The 18,274-nt window shown below is 49.7% G+C and overlaps 1 protein-coding gene across 4 annotated transcripts in view; it reads right to left on the minus strand.

Moving 5' to 3' along the window:
- The window catches only part of LOC145339235 (natural resistance-associated macrophage protein 2-like), a 56,055-nt gene extending 45,066 nt beyond the window's left edge, over window positions 1-10,989 (minus strand). For 3 of the 4 annotated variants that reach the window (XR_013886009.1, XM_080183633.1, XM_080183636.1), the window contains exons 1-2: window positions 6,707-6,921; window positions 2,064-2,129 (exon numbers count right to left, since the gene is read on the minus strand). Coding sequence is in view for 3 of the 4 variants with exons in the window: in XM_080183633.1 (XP_080039759.1) it covers window positions 2,064-2,129; window positions 6,707-6,809 (169 nt within the window). In the remaining variant the exon portion in view is untranslated. Of the gene's footprint in view, window positions 1-2,063; window positions 2,130-6,706; window positions 6,922-10,930 lie in introns of those variants that run through there. The other variant, XM_080183634.1, reaches the window with a different exon arrangement.
- Window positions 10,990-18,274: the final 7,285 nt, after the last annotated feature.

Genomic DNA, 18,274 nt, shown 5'->3' on the forward strand with positions numbered 1-18,274 from the left:
TTAGAAGAATGAGGGGAGATCTCATTGAGACGTATAAGATGATGAATGGGATGGATAGGATAGAGGTGGAGAGACTCTTCCTGCTCAGAAAGGACAGTAGGACTAGGGGGCACAGCCTCAAGATAAAGGGGGGGCGGTTTAGAACGGAGTTGAGGAGGAACTTCTTCACTCACAGGGTGGTGAATCTCTGGAATTCTCTGCCCGTTGAAGTGGTGGAGGCTGCCTCGCTAAATATTTTTAAGACGCGGGTTGATGGGTTTTTGATAAGAGAAGGGATTAAGGGTTATGGGGAGAGGGCGGGAATGTGGAACTGAGCAGCGACAGATCAGCCATGATCTTATTGAATGGCGGGGCAGGCTCAAAGGGCTAGATGGCCTACTCCTGCTCCTATTTCTTATGTTTCTTATGTTTCTTATGTATTCCCAGCCTCTGACCTGCTCTAGTAGCCACAGGCTGGAATTCTACTGCCGTGCCTGCCACGGGAATCGGAGCGGCTGAGGGGCAGACAATGGGAAGGTTTGTTGACCTCGGGCAGGATTTTTCGAACGCACTCGCAAAGACTTTGTCACAGCAGAATAGATGGAGTGTCTTGCTTGGCCATTTCAGAGGGCTGTTCGTAAGATATTGGTCATGATGTGGGTATGCCGGCGTTGGACTGGCGTAAACACAGTAAAAAGTCTGACAACACCAGGTTTTAGTCCAACCTATTTATTTGATAATATTCTCACTAGCTTTCGAGGGGACAGCCTCTTCGTCAGGTGAACGAAGAGGCTGTCCCCTCGAAAGCTAGTGAGAATATTATCAAATAAATAGGTTGGACTAAAACCTGGTGTTGTCAGACTTTTTACCGTAAGATATTGGAGCAGAGATATAGGCCATTCGGCCCATCGGGGCCATTCTGCCATGGCTGATATGCTCCTCATCCCCATTTCCCTTCCTTCTCCCCATCACCCTTGAACCCATTAAAAATCTGTCTAACTCCTCCTTGAATGTACTCACTGTTCCAGCACCCACCGCACTTTGGGGAAGTGAATTTGGAGTCAGCGGAAATGGGCGAGAGACTGGTTAATGTATGTACGTTTATTATAATTCTGTCTTACATCTACCTAGTGAGCCCAGCTCTCAATCATTCAGGTCCTCACCAGGAAAGGTTCATGTGGTGACACATAAACATTCTCCCTATGAACTGGGAGTAGTCGTGTTGGCTTCGCTGGTAAATCTGGAGGGCATTGAGTCGCCTGGGGAGGCCACAGGCAAAGTGGAGGTGCCCCTTGGGCAGTGCCAGACTGGCAGTGCTACCTTTGCACCTGGACACTGTCAGTCTGGCACTTAGATATTGCCCACCAGGCATGTGGGCAATGCCCCCTGGGCAGTGCCAGGGGTGGGGCTAATGAGGGAAGGGGCTTGCAGGGGTGGGGCCAATGGGGGAGTGGCTAATGTGGGGAGGGGCCAATTGGGGGAGGGGGCCCTGCTGCCCCTCTGCAGCCATTGGTGTGGGAGGGGCTTCTGTGATTGGTGGGGGGGGGAGGGTGGCAGGACCACGATTGGTCTGGGTGGCGGGCCTGTATCTCAGGCTGCGGGCCCCCACGATTGCAGGGCGGGAAGAGGGTGAAGAGCTGCTTCAGGCTGCCTGCTGTAGCAGGGGCCTGACAACTCTCTGTCTGTCAGAGGCCTGCACATGTGCGCTAGCTCCCTCTGCAGGCTTTCGGGCACGTTAAGCCCCGCCCTAGGCTTCTGCAGCGCGAATCTGATGCGCTCACAATTTTGCAGTCAGAGTGCATATTAGTGGAGGAGGAGGGGGACTAAAAATGGGTCTAAAAGTCAGATCTGAAACTCTCCCAGTTTCAAGTCCACCCAGCACTTGGAACAAAAATGGTAAAATCGCTCCCCTCTCTGTTCGGAGGTGATGGGATGTGGTGGTAAACCTACTTGCTCCATTTTTGGAACTGTGGCTGCCCCGTTCAACGAGGTTGGCCTGTTAAGAATGGGCCTCGCTGAGCGTTGGAGAGGTTCTGGCCTGCAGTGACACTCCAGTGCGTGTGAGAGACAAAGATACTGCTTACCAGCCGGTTCCTCTTTCTCCTGTTTGACAGCCGCCATATCATTGTCTTGCTGACACTCGGAACTTCCTGAAAAGAATGGGAAAGATCCAGGCATGACTGCTGAATGGGATCGTTCGGACCTCTCAATGGCAGCTTGGAGAAGCAGTAGAAAAAGCCATAATCTCCCACCGGGAAATTTACAATTGACATCAATGACTTAGATGAGGTGATGGCAGCTAAATTTGCAAAGGACACAGTGATAGGTGGGAAAACCTGCTGTGTCGAGGACATAAGGAGGTTGCAGACAGATATCGAGAGATAGAGTGAGCGGGCAAGAATCTGGCAGATGGAGAATAATGTGGGAAAATGTGAAGTTCACCACTTTCGCAAGAATTAAAAACCAGAGCATTACTTAAATGGAGAATGGCTGCAGAATTCTGAGGTGCAGAGGGATCTGGGCGTTCTAGTGCATAGGTCACAAAAACGTCACCCTGCAGGTACAGCAGGTAATTGAAACAGTGAATGGGATGCTATCTTGACCGTAAGGATCATAAGTAGTCTCACATCATCAGGTTAAACTCCAGGTGCGTGCCATAACCATAAGAATGTTATACTTCAGTTATACAGGGCATTGGTGAGATCCCATCTTGAATACTGTGTATAGATTTGGTCACCCTACTTAGAGAAGGGTTTATTTATTTATCAGTGTCACAAGTAGGCTTACATTAACACTGCAATGAAGTTACTGTGAAAATCCTCTAGTCGCCACACTCTTGAGGGAGAATTTAGCGTGGTCAATCCACCTAACCAGCACGTCTTTTGGACGAAGAAACCAGTGCACCTGAAGGAAAGCCACGCAGACACGGGGAGAACGTGCAGACTCCACACAGACAGTGATCCAAGCTGGGAATCAAACCCAGGTCCCTGGCGCTGAGAGGCAGCAGTATTAACCCCACTGTGCCACCCGTAAATGTACTGGAGGCGGTTTAAAGGAGATTTACCAGATTGATACCTGGGAATAAGCGGGTTGGCTTATGAGGAAAGGTTGCATAGACTTGTTTCCACTGGAGTTTAGAAGAGTGAGGGGGGAGGAGGTGACCAGATTGAAGTATCTAAGGTCCTGAACAGTGTCGACAGGGAGAATGTGGGAAGGATGTTTTGTCTTGTGGGGGAGTCCAGAACTCGGGGGCACTGGTTTAAAATTAAGGAATTTAGTACAGAGGCGAGGAGAATTTTTTTCTCTCAGAGGGTTGTACCAGTTTGGAACTCTCTGCCTCAGAAGACGGTGGAGGGGCGGTAAAAGAGTATTGAAAAGGCAGAGGTAGATAGATTTTTGTTAGACAAGGGGATCAAAGGTCAATTGGGGAGTCCTCCGGGTGCTCCGGTTTCCTCCCACAGTCCGAAAGACGTGCTGGTTAGGTGCATTGGCCGTGCTAAATTCCCCCTCAGTGTAACCCGAACAGGAGTGTGACGACTTGGGGATTTCCACAGTAACTTCATTGCAGTGTTAACGTAAGCCTACTTGTGACATTAATAAATAAACTTTAACTTTTTAGAATTGATTGGCTGTCGTGAACACTTCAATATCCCACCCTGATATTGTCTCTCAAGCTGGAGGGTCCAATTACAATATTACACATTCTTACCTTAGCCAATCATGCAACAGGAATAGAGATCATTGGCTCATTACACCTAAGGTTCATGAGAAAGTGACTCCTTTCACCAATTACAGTTTGCAGACATTAGCTGTGGCCGTGGATATACCGGATGTACGGATCCAAGGTAATGGGGTAGGAACCCCCCCCAATAAGGAAGAATGAACCTTTAGTGATGCGGACAGAAACCCAGGAGGGAGGGCGCGGGAAGTGTTGCCTGCAGACCAGCCTTCACAAATCCCTTTCCGGTAAGGGGTGTCCGCCTTGAAGGCAAGGGCTGTGAATGAGCCCTCCTGCCCCTTCTCCCTGAAGCGCTGATTCCGGGACCCCCACCTGGTTGCACTCACCTGTGTCCCCAGTGCCTCCCCCCGAGCATCCCGGAGGGTGCTGGCCTCCTGAGCGCTCACCTCCGAACTCCCCTCAGGGTGAAAGTACCAGCTTCATTTCTCTGTAGCGCTGAATGGTGCCAGCCTAACGTGGGTTTCCCTCTGAATATTTGGTGAATTCGCAGAGAGAGTGCCCGCTAACGATATGTTACTGTATTGAAATGGGCTTCCTGGGTGTTCGGCAGCGAGGGGGCCGGGAGGATATTCACTAAATCTCTCTGAATTTCCTGCGTGCTGTGCCAATCCCACGCAGAGAGTGTGGGGCCCAAAAACCAGCCCCACTGACAGCAGAACAGAAGAATGGAGGGAAAAGGAGAGAGCAGAAAGCAAAGACAAGGTGATGAAGTGATGGAGAGAGAGAGAGACTTCCCAGAAAGAGAGAGAGAGAGAGAGAGAGACTTCCCAGAGAGAGAGAGAGAGAGAGACTTCCCAGAGAGAGAGAGGCTTCCCAGAGAGAGAGAGAGAGAGACTTCCCACAGAGAGAGAGAAAGAGAGAGAGACACTTCCCAGAGAGAGAGAGAGACTGTCCCAGAGAGAGAGAGAGAGAGACTTCCCAGAGAGAGAGAGAGAGAGAGAGAGACTGTCCCAGAGAGAGAGAGAGAGACTGTCCCAGAGAGAGAGAGAGACTTCCCAGAAGAGAGAGAGAGAGAGAGACTTCCCACAGAGAGACAGAGAGAGAGAGACTTCCCACAGAGAGAGAGAGAGAGAGAGAGAGACTTCCCAGAGAGAGAGAGAGACTGTCCCAGAGAGAGAGAGAGAGAGAGACTGTCCCAGAGAGAGAGAGAGAGAGAGACTTCCCAGAGAGAGAGAGAGAGAGAGACTTCCCACAGAGAGAGAGAGAGAGACTTCCCACAGAGAGAGAGAGAGAGAGACTTCCCAGAGAGAGAGAGAGAGAGAGACTTCCCACAGAGAGAGAGAGAGAGACTTCCCACAGAGAGAGAGAGAGAGAGACTTCCCAGAGAGAGAGAGAGAGAGACTGTCCCAGAGAGAGAGAGGCTTCCCAGAGAGAGAGAGGCTTCCCAGAGAGAGAGAGAGAGAGAGAGAGACTTCCCGGAGAGAGAGAGAGACTTCCCAGAGAGGGGGAGAGACAGAGAGAGAGAGAGACTGGCCCAGAGAGAGAGAGAGACTGTCCCAGAGGAGAGAGAGAGAGACTGTCCCAGAGGGGAGAGAGAGAGAGAGAGAGAGACTTCCTGGAGAGAGAGAGAGACTTCCCAGAGAGGGGGGAGAGACAGAGAGAGAGAGAGACTGGCCCAGAGAGAGAGAGAGACTGGCCCAGAGAGAGAGAGAGACTGCCCCAGAGAGAGAGAGAGTGACTGTCCCAGAGAGAGAGAGAGAGAGACTGTCCCAGAGAGAGAGAGAGAGAGAGAGACTGTCCCAGAGAGAGAGAGAGAGAGAGAGACTGTCCCAGAGAGAGAGAGAGAGAGACTGTCCCAGAGAGAGAGAGAGAGACTGTCCCAGAGAGAGAGAGAGAGAGAGAGAGAGACTGTCCCACAGAGAGAGAGAGAGAGACTGTCCCAGAGAGAGAGAGACTGCCCCAGAGAGAGAGACTGTCCCAGAGAGAGAGAGAGACTGTCCCACAGAGAGAGAGAGAGAGACTGTCCCAGAGAGAGAGAGAGAGAGAGACTGTCCCACAGAGAGAGAGAGAGAGAGACTGTCCCAGAGAGAGAGAGAGACTGTCCCACAAAGAGAGAGAGAGAGACTGTCCCAGAGAGAGAGAGAGACTGTCCCAGAGAGGGGGAGGAGAGAGAGAGAGAGAGACTGTCCCAGAGAGGGAAAGAGAGAGAGAGAGAGAGAAAGAGAGACTGTCCCAGAGAGGGAAAGAGAGAGAGAGAGAAAGAAAGACTGTCCCAGAGAGGGAAAGAGAGAGAAAGAGAGACTGTCCCAGAGAGAGAGAGAGAGAGAGAGAGACTGTCCCACAAAGAGAGAGAGAGAGAGAGACTGTCCCAGAGAGAGGGAGAGAGACTGTCCCACAAAGAGAGAGAGAGAGAGAGAGACTGTCCCAGAGAGGGAAAGAGAGAGAGAGAGAGAGAGACTGTCCCAGAGAGAGAGAGAGAGACTGTCCCAGAGAGGGAAAGAGAGAGAGAGAGACTGTCTCACAAAGAGAGAGAGAGAGAGAGAGAGAGACTGTCCCAGAGAGAGAGAGAGAGACTGTCCCAGAGAGGGAAAGAGAGAGAGAGAGACTGTCTCACAAAGAGAGAGAGAGAGAGAGAGAGAGACTGTCCCAGAGAGAGAGAGAGAGAGAGAGACTGTCCCACAAAGAGAGAGAGAGAGAGAGACTGTCCCACAAAGAGAGAGAGAGAGACTGTCCCAGAGAGAGAAAGAGAGAGAGAGAGAGAGAGACTGTCCCAGAGAGGGAAAGAGAGAGAGAGAGACTGTCCCACAAAGAGAGAGAGAGAGAGAGAGAGAGACTGTCCCAGAGAGAGAGAGAGAGAGAGAGACTGTCCCACAAAGAGAGAGAGAGAGAGAGACTGTCCCACAAAGAGAGAGAGAGAGACTGTCCCAGAGAGAGAGAGAGAGAGAGAGACTGTCCCAGAGAGAGAGAGAGGCTGGGGATGGAGGGAGATTGATTTGGTAGTTAGTTGGAGTGCCTCGACCTTTGCAGATTGATAAGAATGAGTTTTACCTGTCAGTTCCTGTTGGTCCTTCAGTGCCATGCTGCAAGGAACCTGTTGTAACTGTGACTTCTCTGAAACAGCTTGTTCTCTGGAATGGATGTAAGCAAACATTCGATCAGATCACAGAGATGGGGAGGGCAGTGCATGCAGAGGGTGAGGATAAATCAAACTTTTCCCGATCCAACTTTGTTTGATTTGAAAGGGAACTTGCCAGCTGAAGGCAGCCAGTGAAGTGAAGTCAGATGATGGGCAGAGTGCAGGTGGGGGAGGCAGTGCACTGAAGATTGCAAAGCTGCTGGCTAGCTCTTTGAGATTAACCTTGACACTTTCACAGCCTGTGGCAAAACAGCTCCATGAATAAAGCATTGGAAAACACAGTCGACACAATAGGTATGGTTGGCATGGTGCCAAGGCACACTCGTGCAAGTTGCACTGTGGCACAGAGGGGCCAGGTGCGTCTTTGCCACTCCCACCACCAGCACCCCCCCGTCCCCCCCACACCTTTCTCAGTCCCACCAGCCCACACTCAGATGCCTAACAGATTACCTTTATTCAAATGTGGCACATGGACGCCACTGCCAAGGCCAGTGCTTATTGCCCATGCCCACTGCCCATTCAGAAGGTTGGAGATATAACACACACACACACACACACTCTCTTTTCTGTTTGGAAAAAGATATAAAAGTCTGAGAACATTTACCAAGAAACAATACTTTTCACTGTATCCCAGTACATGTGACAATAATAAATCAAATATTAAGTTGATCTTTCTCTACACCCTATCTGTAACTGTAACACTACATTCTGCACCCTCTCCTTTCCTTCTCCCCTGTATACTCTACGAACGGTATGTTTGTCTGTATAGTGCGCAAGAAACAATACTGTTTTTTATTTATTTGTGTCACAAGTAAGGCTTACATTAACACTGCAATGAAGTTACAGTGAAAATCCCACACTCCAGCGCCTGTTCGGGTCAATGCACCCTAACCAGCACATCTTTCATACTGTGGGATGAAATCTGAATACTTTTCATTGTATCCCAATACACGTGACAATAATAAATCAAATCAGAGAGATGTGCCTTTATTCATGTTGACGCGGGGATTGTTAGCAAAGGCAATATTCATTACCCATCTTGCTTGGCCACTTCAGAGGGCAGTTAGCCACATGTTTGTGGGTGCAGATGGGCAAGGATGGCAGTACCCTTCACAAAAGCGAATCGGTTGAACTTCTCAATGTGGAAGGGGCGATTCAGTGCTGCTTGACTTGGGGTGGCTGAAGCAAAGGCTGTCTGCTCCCACACTCTCTCATCAGCACCAAGGGACAACAGGGGCTCCATTTTCAACTTGCCCATGGGGCGGAGGATCAACATTGACACCAGCTGGCGTGCCAATCGCCCATTCTCCTTCCTGGTGCCAGCGAGTGTCTCCTGTGCAGCGAGAGGGCAGCATTTATGATTTTTTTTATTGATTTGTGGAACATGGGTGTCACTGGCTGGCCAGCATTTATTGCCTGTCCTTAATTGCCCTTGGAGGGCAGTTGAGAGTCAACTACATTGCTGTGACTCTGGAGTCACATGTAGGCCAGACCAGGTAAGGACGGCAGATTTCCCTCCCTAAAGGGACATTAGTGAACCAGGTGGATTTTTCCGACAATCACAGAATCCTTACAGTGCTGAAGGAGGTCATTCAGCCCAGCAAGTCTGCACTGGCCACAATCCCAACCACATATCCCCGTAACCCCACATATTTACCCTAGCTAATCCCCCTGACACTAAGGGTCAATTTAGCGTGGCCAATCCCCCTAACCTACACACTTTTGGACATGAAGGGGTAATTTAGCACGGCCAATCCACCTAACCTGCACATCTTTGGACAGTGGGAGGAAACTGGAGCACCTGGAGGAAACCCATGCAGACACGAGGAGAACATGCAAACTCCACACAGACCCAAGCTGGGAATCAAACCCAGATCCTTGGCACAGTGAGGCAACACTGCTAACCACTGTTCCATCCCAAACCGACAACGGTTTCATGGTCATCAGTAAATTCTTAATTCCAGATTTTTTTATTGAATTCAAATTCCACCATCTGCCGTGGCGGGATTCGAAACCGGGGGGTCCCCAGCAGGGTTTCTGGATTAATACTCTGGCAATAATACCACTAGGCCATTACCTCCCCATAAAGCAGATGAGCTTTTCCGACAATCAGTAGTTCAATGCTCACCCTGACTCAGATTCACTTGCAATTCCAGAATGTGTGAGTTGATTTTAAATTGTCTGGGCCCCCTGGAGTTACTAGCCCAGTCTAGCCCAGTAACATCACCACAATTGCCATCACCTCCTGAGAGAACAGCAGCCGTGTGGGAAGAGTCAGGCACCAGCAGAGGGCACTATTTTAAAAACATAAGCACTAGGAGCAGGAGTAGGCCCCTCGAGTCTGCTCTGCCATTCAATGGCTGATCTTTTCATGGACTCAGCTCCACTTACCCACCCGCTCACCATAACCCTTAATTCCTTTACTGTTCAAAAATGTATCTATCTTCGCCTTAAAAACATTCAATGAGGGAGCCTCAACTGGGCAGGGAATTCCAGATTCACAACCCTTTGTGTGGAGAAGTTCCTCCTCAACTCAGTCCTAAATCTGCTCCCCCTTATTTTGAGGCCATGCCCCCTAGTTCTAGTTTCACCTGCCAGTGGAAACAACTTCCCTGCTTCTATCTTATCAATTCCCTTCATAATCTTATATGTTTCTATAAGATCTCCCCTCATTCTTCTGAATTCCAATGAGTATAGCCCCAGTCTACTCAGTATCTCCTCATAAGCCAACCCTCTCAACTCCGGAATCAAACTAGTGAATCTCCTCTGCACCCCCTCCAGTGCCTGTATATCCTTTCTCAAGTAAGGAGACCAAAACTGTACACAGTACTCCAGGTGTGGCCTCACCAGCACCTTATACAGCTGCAACATAATCTCACTGTTTTTAAACTCCATCCCTCTAGCAATGAAGGACAAAATTCCATTTGCCTTCTTAATTACCTGCAGTATCTGCAAACCAACCCCTTGAGATTCCTGCACAAGGACACCCAGATCCCTCTGCACAGCAGACTGCAATTTTTTACCATTTAAATAATAGTCCATTTTGCTGTTATTCCTCCCAAAATGGATGACCTCACATTGACCAACATTGTTCTCCATTTGCCAGACCCTCACCCATTCACTCAGACTATATCCCTTTGCAGACTTTCAGCATCCTCTGCTCACTTTGCTCTTCCACCCATCTTTGTGTCATCTGCGAACTTTGACACACTACACTTGGTCCCCAACTCCAAATCACCTACGTAAATCATAAACAATTGCAGTCCCAACTGTTTTCACAGTGCACACGTTTCACCTCATCCCATAAAAGATTGGGTTCTCGATTCCAGTTTGCATGATATACGGGTGAGGTTACAGGATTGGTGCAGGAACACCTGGTAGCACAGTGGTTAGCACGGCTGCCTCACAGTGCTAGGGACCCGGGTTCAATTCTCGGCTTGGGTTACTGTCTGTGTGGAGTTTGCAAGTTCTCCCCGTGTCTGCATGGGTTTCCTCTGGGTGCTCCGGCTTCCTCCCACAGTCCAAAGATGTTCAGGTTAGGTGGATTGGCCATGCTAAATTGCCCCTTAGTGTCCAATAAATCCCTCCCTAACAGCACTGTGGGTGTACCTACACCACGTGGACTGACTGATGTCCAATAACAATCCTGGAACTCCCTCTCTAACAGCACTGTGGGTGTACCTACACCACATGGACTGACTGATGTTCAATAACAATCCTGGAACTCCCATCCGAACAGCACTGTGGGTGTACCTACACCACATGGACTGACTGATGTCCAATAACAATCCTGGAACTCCCTCCCTAACAGCACTGTGGGTGTACCTACACCACATGGACTGACTGATGTCCAATAACAATCCTGGAACTCCCTCCCTAACAGCACTGTGGGTGTACCTACACCACATGGACTGACTGATGTCCAATAACAATCCTGGAACTCCCTCCCTAACAGAGTGTGGAGTAGGGGTGGGTTATAGAGCGGCAGGGGTGGGGGGCGGTATAGAGCAGAGAGGGGGATACAGAGCAGAGAGGGGGATAAAGAGCAGAGAGGGGGGAATAGAGCAGAGGGGTGTAGAGTAGGGGGGTATAGAGTAGAGAGGGGGTATCGAGCCAGGGGTGAGGTATTTTCTGACCTTTCAACATTTTTCCAGCCAGCGAGTTTGGGAATGGGAACTGTGGCCTGTCAGTTGCACAGTAAAAAGTCTGACAACACCAGGTTTTAGTCCAACCTATTTATTTGATAATATTCTCACAAGCTTTCGAGGGGTTACCCTCTTCGTCAGGTGAATGGAGAGTTCTGGCCTCAGACAGAGCATATAAAGCACAGACAGTTTAGAGATTACTGATTAAAATGCGAATCCTTACACCTAACCTGCTGTTCAAGTCCTGAAGTGGCTGACAATGTGAGTGGTAGGAGCACTGATCACAGTTTAAAGAGATGTGTATTGTCTCCAGACAGTACAGTAAGTGAGGTTTTGCAAACCCAGGCAAGTCACGGGGGTTACAGATAGTGCGACATGAACCCAAGATCCCTGTTGAGACCGTCCTCATGTGTGCGGAACTTGGCTATCAGTCTCTGCTCAGCGACTCTGCGCTGTCGTGTGTTGTGAAGGCCGCCTTGGAGAATGCTTACCCGAAGGTCAGAGGCTGAATGCCCGTGACCACTGAAGTGTTCGCCAACAGGAAAGGAACAGTCTTGCCTGGTGACTGTCGAGCGATGTTCATTCATCCGTTGTCGTAGCGTCTGCATGGTCTATACACACAGGATTTGCTCAGTTGAGGAGGATCGTGACAGACACCTCCAGACCCTGAAAGATGCCCTCGTAAGAACAGGATATGGTGCTCGACTCATAGATCGGCAGTTTCGATGCGCCACAGCGAAAAACCGCACCGATCTCCTCAGAAGACAAACACGGGACACAGTGGACAGAGTTCCCTTCGTCGTCCAGTACTTCCCCGGAGCGGAGAAGCTACGACATCTTCTCCAGAGTCTTCAACATATCATTGATGAAGACGAACATCTCGCCAGGGCCATCCCCACACCCCCACTTCTTGCTTTCAGACAACCACACAACCTCAAACAGACCATTGTTCGCAGCAAACTACCCAGCCTTCAGGAGAACAGTGACCACAATACCACACAACCCTGCCACAGCAACCTCTGCAAGACATGCCGGATCATCGACATGGATACCATCATCACACGTGAGAATACCATCCACCAGGTACATGGTAAATACTCTTGCAACTCGGCCAACATTGTCTACCTGATACGTTGCAAGAAAGGATGTCCCGAAGCATGGTACATTGGGGAGACCATGCAGACGCTACGACAACGGATGAATGAACATCGCTCGACAGTCACCAGGCAAGACTGTTCCCTTCCTGTTGGCGAACACTTCAGTGGTCACGGGCATTCAGCCTCTGACCTTCGGGTAAGCATTCTCCAAGGCGGCCTTCACAACACACGACAGCGCAGAGTCGCTGAGCAGAGACTGATAGCCAAGTTCCGCACACATGAGGACGGTCTCAACAGGGATCTTGGGTTCATGTCGCACTATCTGTAACCCCCGTGACTTGCCTGGGTTTGCAAAACCTCACTTACTGTACTGTCTGGAGACAATACACATCTCTTTAAACTGTGATCAGTGCTCCTACCACTCACATTGTCAGCCACTTCAGGTCTTGAACAGCAGGTTAGGTGTAAGGATTCGCATTTTAATCAGTAATCTCTAAACTGTCTGTGCTTTATATGCTCTGTCTGAGGCCAGAACTCTCCATTCACCTGACGAAGAGGGTAACCCCTCGAAAGCTTGTGAGAATATTATCAAATAAATAGGTTGGACTAAAACCTGGTGTTGTCAGACTTTTTACTGTGTTTACGCCAGTCCAACGCCGGCGTACCCACATCTGTCAGTTGCAGTCAGTCTCAGACGCTGAACGTATTGCACATGGGAAAGCGAGCCCATCAGCTGGAGGACAGGAGTGGGCAGGGGGCAAACAACTGACTAACTCCCAGACAGGGAAGCTGTGGAAGAAACGGCTTCCACCAATCCCTGTGTTCAGCTCAGACCAAATCGGAATGGAAAGTGTGAGCGATAGCAGAGATGTAATCTTTGCCCTGTACTCCGCACTGAGACACGGTTGGTTAATACTCGAGTGAGATTCTTCCAGGGGATGGATTCCAGCCAGGTTCCAGATTCACCTTTCACTCAAGGTCACAGCTTCCATCTACAGTAGGACTAGGGGGCACAGCCTCAAGATAAAGGGGGGGTGGTTTAGAACGGAGTTGAGGAGGAACTTCTTCACTCAAAGGGTGGTGAATCTCTGGAATTCTCTGCCCGTTGAAGTGGGTGGAGGCTGCCTCGCTAAATATTTTTAAGAAGCGGGTTGATGGGTTTTTGATAAGAGAAGGGATTAAGGGTTATGGGGAGAGGGCGGGAAAGTGGAACTGAGCCACGACAGATCAGCCATGATCTTATTGAATGGCGGGGCAGGCTCGAAGGGCTAGATGGCCTACTCCTGCTCCTATTTCTTATGTTCTTATGTTCTTATGTACATTCCAGATATCTGACAACAAAATCCGGATTGGTACTTCCCTGCACCCCAGAAGAAGTGCCGCACTGTCAGAGGGTCAGTGCTGAGGGAGTGCCGCACTGTCAGAGGGTCAGTGCTGAGGGAGTGCCGCACTGTCAGAGGGTCAGTACTGAGGGAGTGCCGCAGTGTCAGAGGGTCAGTGCTGAGGGAGTGCCGCAGTGTCAGAGGGTCAGTGCTGAGGGAGTGTCGCACTGTCAGAGGGTCAGCGCTGAGGGAGTGCTGCACTGTCAGAGGGTCAGTGCCGAGGGAGCGCCGCAGTGTCAGAGGGTCAGTGCTGAGGGAGTGCCGCACTGTCAGAGGGTCAGTGCTGAGGGAGTGCCGCACTGTCAGAGGGTCAGTGCTGAGGGAGTGCCGCACTGTCAGAGGGTCAGTGCTGAGAGAGCGCCGCACTGTCAGAGGGTCAGTGCTGAGGGAGTGCCGCACTGTCAGAGGGTCAGTGCTGAGGGAGCGCCGCACTGTCAGAGGGTCAGTACTGAGGGAGTGCCGCACTGTCAGAGGGTCAGTGCTGAGGGAGTGCCGCACTGTCAGAGGGTCAGTGCTGAGGGAGTGCCGCACTGTCAGAGGGTCAGTGCTGAGGGAGTGCCGCACTGTCAGAGGGTCAGTGCTGAGGGAGTGCCGCACTGTCAGAGGGTCAGTGCTGAGGGAGTGCCGCACTGTCAGAGGGTCAGTGCTGAGGGAGTGCCGCACTGTCAGAGGGTCAGTGCTGAGGGAGTGCCGCACTGTCAGAGGGTTAGTGCTGAGGGAGTGCAGGCCTTTATCACATCACTGTTTTTTGGATCTTGCTGTGCAATATGAGGTCGCTTTTTCCCAGAAATCAAAGCCGTGACTACACTCCAGGACTGATTTACTGACTGTAAATTATTTGGGGAGGGGCTAGGTTTGCGTAAGGTTGGAGTAGTGTCAATTAAAGCTTCACCCAGGAGCCTCAGGGAGGGAGCGCCCCTTGTCACAGGCTGCCATCTAGTGGCAATAATCAGAATGTGTCTGAAGCTCTGTGTGAAACGGAACCATTCGAATCCCATAGAATTCCGATAGAACAGAAGCAGGCCATTCAGCCCATCGAGTCTATACAGACTTATCCGCAAGAGCATCTTACCCAGGCCCATCCTATCCCGGTAACCCCACCTTTACCCCACTAATCCCCTCTAACTGACATATCTTTGGACACTAAGGGCCAATTTAGCATGGCCAATCCACCCTAACCTACACATCTTTGGACACTAAGGGACAATTTAGCCTGGCCAATCCACCTAACCTACACATCTTTGGACACTAAGGGCCAATTTAGCATGGCCAATCCACCTAACCTACACATCTTTGGACACTAAGGGACAATTTAGCATGGCCAATCCACCCTAACCTACACATCTTTGGACACTAAGGGCCAATTTAGCATGGCCAATCCACCTAACCTACACATCTTTGGACACTAAGGGGCAATTTAGCCTGGCCAATCCACCTAACCTACACATCTTTGGACACTAAGGGCCAATTTAGCATGGCCAATCCACCTAACCTACACATCTTTGGACACTAAGGGACAATTTAGCGTGGCCAATCCACCCTAACCTACACATCTTTGGACACTAAGGGGCAATTTAGCCTGGCCAATCCACCCTAACCTGCCTAATCCACCAACAGTACCCGTTGTTATCCAGGCAACACCAAAGTCATTTGGACAGAGGAATTTGGGTGAGATTGTGGTCTGTACAGGCTCGATGGGCCGAATGGCCTCCTTCTGCACTGTCGTGATCATATGATTCCTATGATCCTATGATTCTCATGCAGTGACTTGCCTGAGTGAGCCCCATGGTTTGACATTTCTTTGACAGACTGCACAGCTCTCCCACAATTCTGCATTGTGCAATCAGCCTCACCTGGATGATAAGCTGTGTGGCGTGGTGCTGAACACACAACCTCTTGTCTCTCAAGACTGCTGAGCTACAGCTCAAAGGTTTGACTGTGGGAGGCAATCCCCCACAGGCAAAGCAGCTCTGTAGCATCGACAGTGCCTGGCACACAGCTCCCACACCTGATACACCTCTTTCAAGATAAAAGCCAAATGACGTTGAATACAGGAGTCGGGATGTCTTGTTGAAGTTGTACAAGACATTGGCAAGGCCACACTTGGAATACTGTGTACAGTTCTGGTCACTCTATTATAGAAAGTATATTACTAAACTAGAAAGAGTGCAGAAAAGATTTACTAGGATGCTACCGGGACTTGATGGTTTGAGTTATGAGGAGAGGCTGGATAGACTGGGACTTTTTCCTCTGGAACGTAGGAGGCTGAGGGGTGAACTTATAGAGGTCTATAAAATAATGAGGGGCACAGATCAGCTAGATAGTCAATATCTTTTCCCCAAAGGTAGGGGAGCCTAAAACTAGAGGGCATAGGTTTAAACTGAGAGGGGAGAGATACAAAAGTGTCCAGAGGTGCAATATTTTCCACACAGAGGGCGGTGAGTGTTTAGAACAAGCTGCCAGAGGCAGTAGTAGAGGTAGGTACAATTTTATCTTTTAAAAAGCATTTAGACAGTTACATGGGTACGATGGGTATAGAGGGATATGGGCCAAATGGGGGCAATTGGGACTAGCTAAGGGGTTTTAAAAAAAGGGTGGCATGGACAAGTGGGGACGAAGGGCCTGTTTCCATGCTGTGAACCTCTGTGACTGCTGATGCTGAAATCTGGATGTTGGATGCTGAAACTGGGGTGGCACAGTGGCACAGTGGTTAGCACGGCTGTCTCATTGCACCAGGGACCTGGTTTGGGTCACTGTTTGTGTGGAGTCTGCATGTTCTCCCCGTGTCTGTGTGGGTTTCCTCCGGGTGCTCCGGTTTCCTCTCACAGTCTGAAAGATGTGCTGGTTAGGGTACATTGGCCGTGCTAAATTCTCCCTCAGTGTAACCCGAACAGCAGTGTGGCAACTGGGGGAATTTCACAGTAACTTCATTGCGGTGTTAATGTTAATTATTAGGGATAGGATTTATAGTTATTTGGAGAGTAATGAGTTGATTGGAGATAGTCAGCATGGTTTTGTGGCGGGTAGGTCGTGCCTTACTAACCTTATTGAGTTTTTTGAGAAAGTGACCAAAGAAGTGGATGGGGGTAAGGCAGTGGACGTGGTGTATATGGATTTTAGTAAGGCGTTTGATAAGGTTCACCATGGTAGGCTTCTGCACAAAATGCAGATGTATGGGATTGGGGGTGATCTAGGGAACTGGATTAGGAATTGGCTAGCGGATAGGAGACAGAGGGTAGTGGTTGACGGTAAATATTCATCATGGAGTTCGGTTACAAGTGGTGTGCCTCAGGGATCTGTGTTGGGGCCACTGCTGTTTGTGATTTTTATTAATGATCTGGATGAGGGTATAGTTGGGTGGATCAGTAAATTTGCTGATGACACCAAAGTCGGAGGTGTGGTAGATAGTGAGGAAGGGTGTCATAGTTTGCAGGAAGACTTAGACAGGTTGCAGAGCTGGGCCGAGAGGTGGCGGATGGAGTTTAATGCAGAGAAATGTGAGGTAATTCACTTTGGTAGGAATAACAGATGTGTTGAGTATAGGGCTAACGGGAAGACTTTGAATAGTGTGGAGGAGCAGAGGGATCTAGGTGTATGTGTACATAGATCCCTGAAAGTTGGGAATCAAGTAGATAAGGTTGTTAAGAAGGCATACAGTGTCTTGGCGTTTATTGGTAGGGGGATTGAATTTAGGAGTCGTAGCGTTATGTTGCAACTGTACACAACTCTGGTGCGGCCGCACTTGGAGTATTGTGTGCAGTTCTGGTCCCCACATTACAGGAAGGATGTGGAGGCTTTGGAGAGGGTGCAGAGGAGGTTTACCAGGATGTTGCCTGGTATGGAGGGGAGATCCTATGAGGAGAGGCTGAGGGATTTGGGGTTGTTTTCGCTGGAAAGAAGGCGGCTAAGAGGGGATCTTATTGAAACATATAAGATGATTAGAGGTTTAGATAGGGTGGATAGTGATAGCCTTTTTCCTCTGATGGAAAAATCTAGCACGAGGGGGCATGGCTTTAAACTAAGGGGGGGTAGTTATAGGACAGATGTCAGGGGTAGGTTCTTTACCCAGAGGGTGGTGAGGGATTGGAATGCCCTGCCTGCTGCAGTTGTAAATGCGCCTAGTTTGGGGGCGTTTAAGAGGTCTGTGGACAGGTTTATGGACGAAAAGGGATTGGTTTAGGTTAGTGGGTCATTGTTGTTGGTTTTTTTTTAACTGGTCGGCGCAACATCGTGGGCCGAAGGGCCTGTTCTGCGCTGTAATGTTCTATGTTCTAAGCCCACTTGTGACACTAATGAATAAAGTTTACTTTTACTTTATCTCAAGGAGAAAGAGTTGGAAAATCTCAGCAGCTCTGACAGCATCAGAGGAGATTCACCAGAGTGTGTGTGTGATGGAGAAAAAGAGAGAGAGTGTGTGTGAGAGCGAGTGTGTGTGTGAGAGGGAGAGAGAGGGAGAGAGTATACATGTGAGAGAGTGTGTGAGAGAGAGAGTGTGTGTGTGTGTGTGTGAGAGAGAGAGTGTGTGTGAGAGAGAGAGTGTGTGTGTGTGTGTGAGAGAGAGAGTGTGTGTGTGTGTGTGAGAGAGAGAGTGTGTGTGTGTGTGAGAGAGAGAGTGTGTGAGAGAGAGTGTGTGTGTGTGTGTGAGAGAGAGAGAGAGAGTGTGTGTGAGTGTGTGTGAGAGAGTGTGTGTGTGTGTGTGAGTGTGTGAGAGAGAGAGTGTGTGTGTGTGTGTGAGAGAGAGAGAGAGAGAGAGAGTGTGTAATTTACCAGAATGCTTCCTTCTGATGAAATTGAATTCAATCTTCCCTTTTATTGGCTCAGAAGTAGATTGGAGTCAGTTCCAAATGTGAACTCCT

This window comes from Carcharhinus amblyrhynchos, unplaced genomic scaffold, assembly GCF_965287045.1.
Source record: "Carcharhinus amblyrhynchos unplaced genomic scaffold, sCarAmb.v2.hapA chromosome_355, whole genome shotgun sequence".
Classification (NCBI taxonomy): Eukaryota; Metazoa; Chordata; class Chondrichthyes; order Carcharhiniformes; family Carcharhinidae; genus Carcharhinus; species Carcharhinus amblyrhynchos.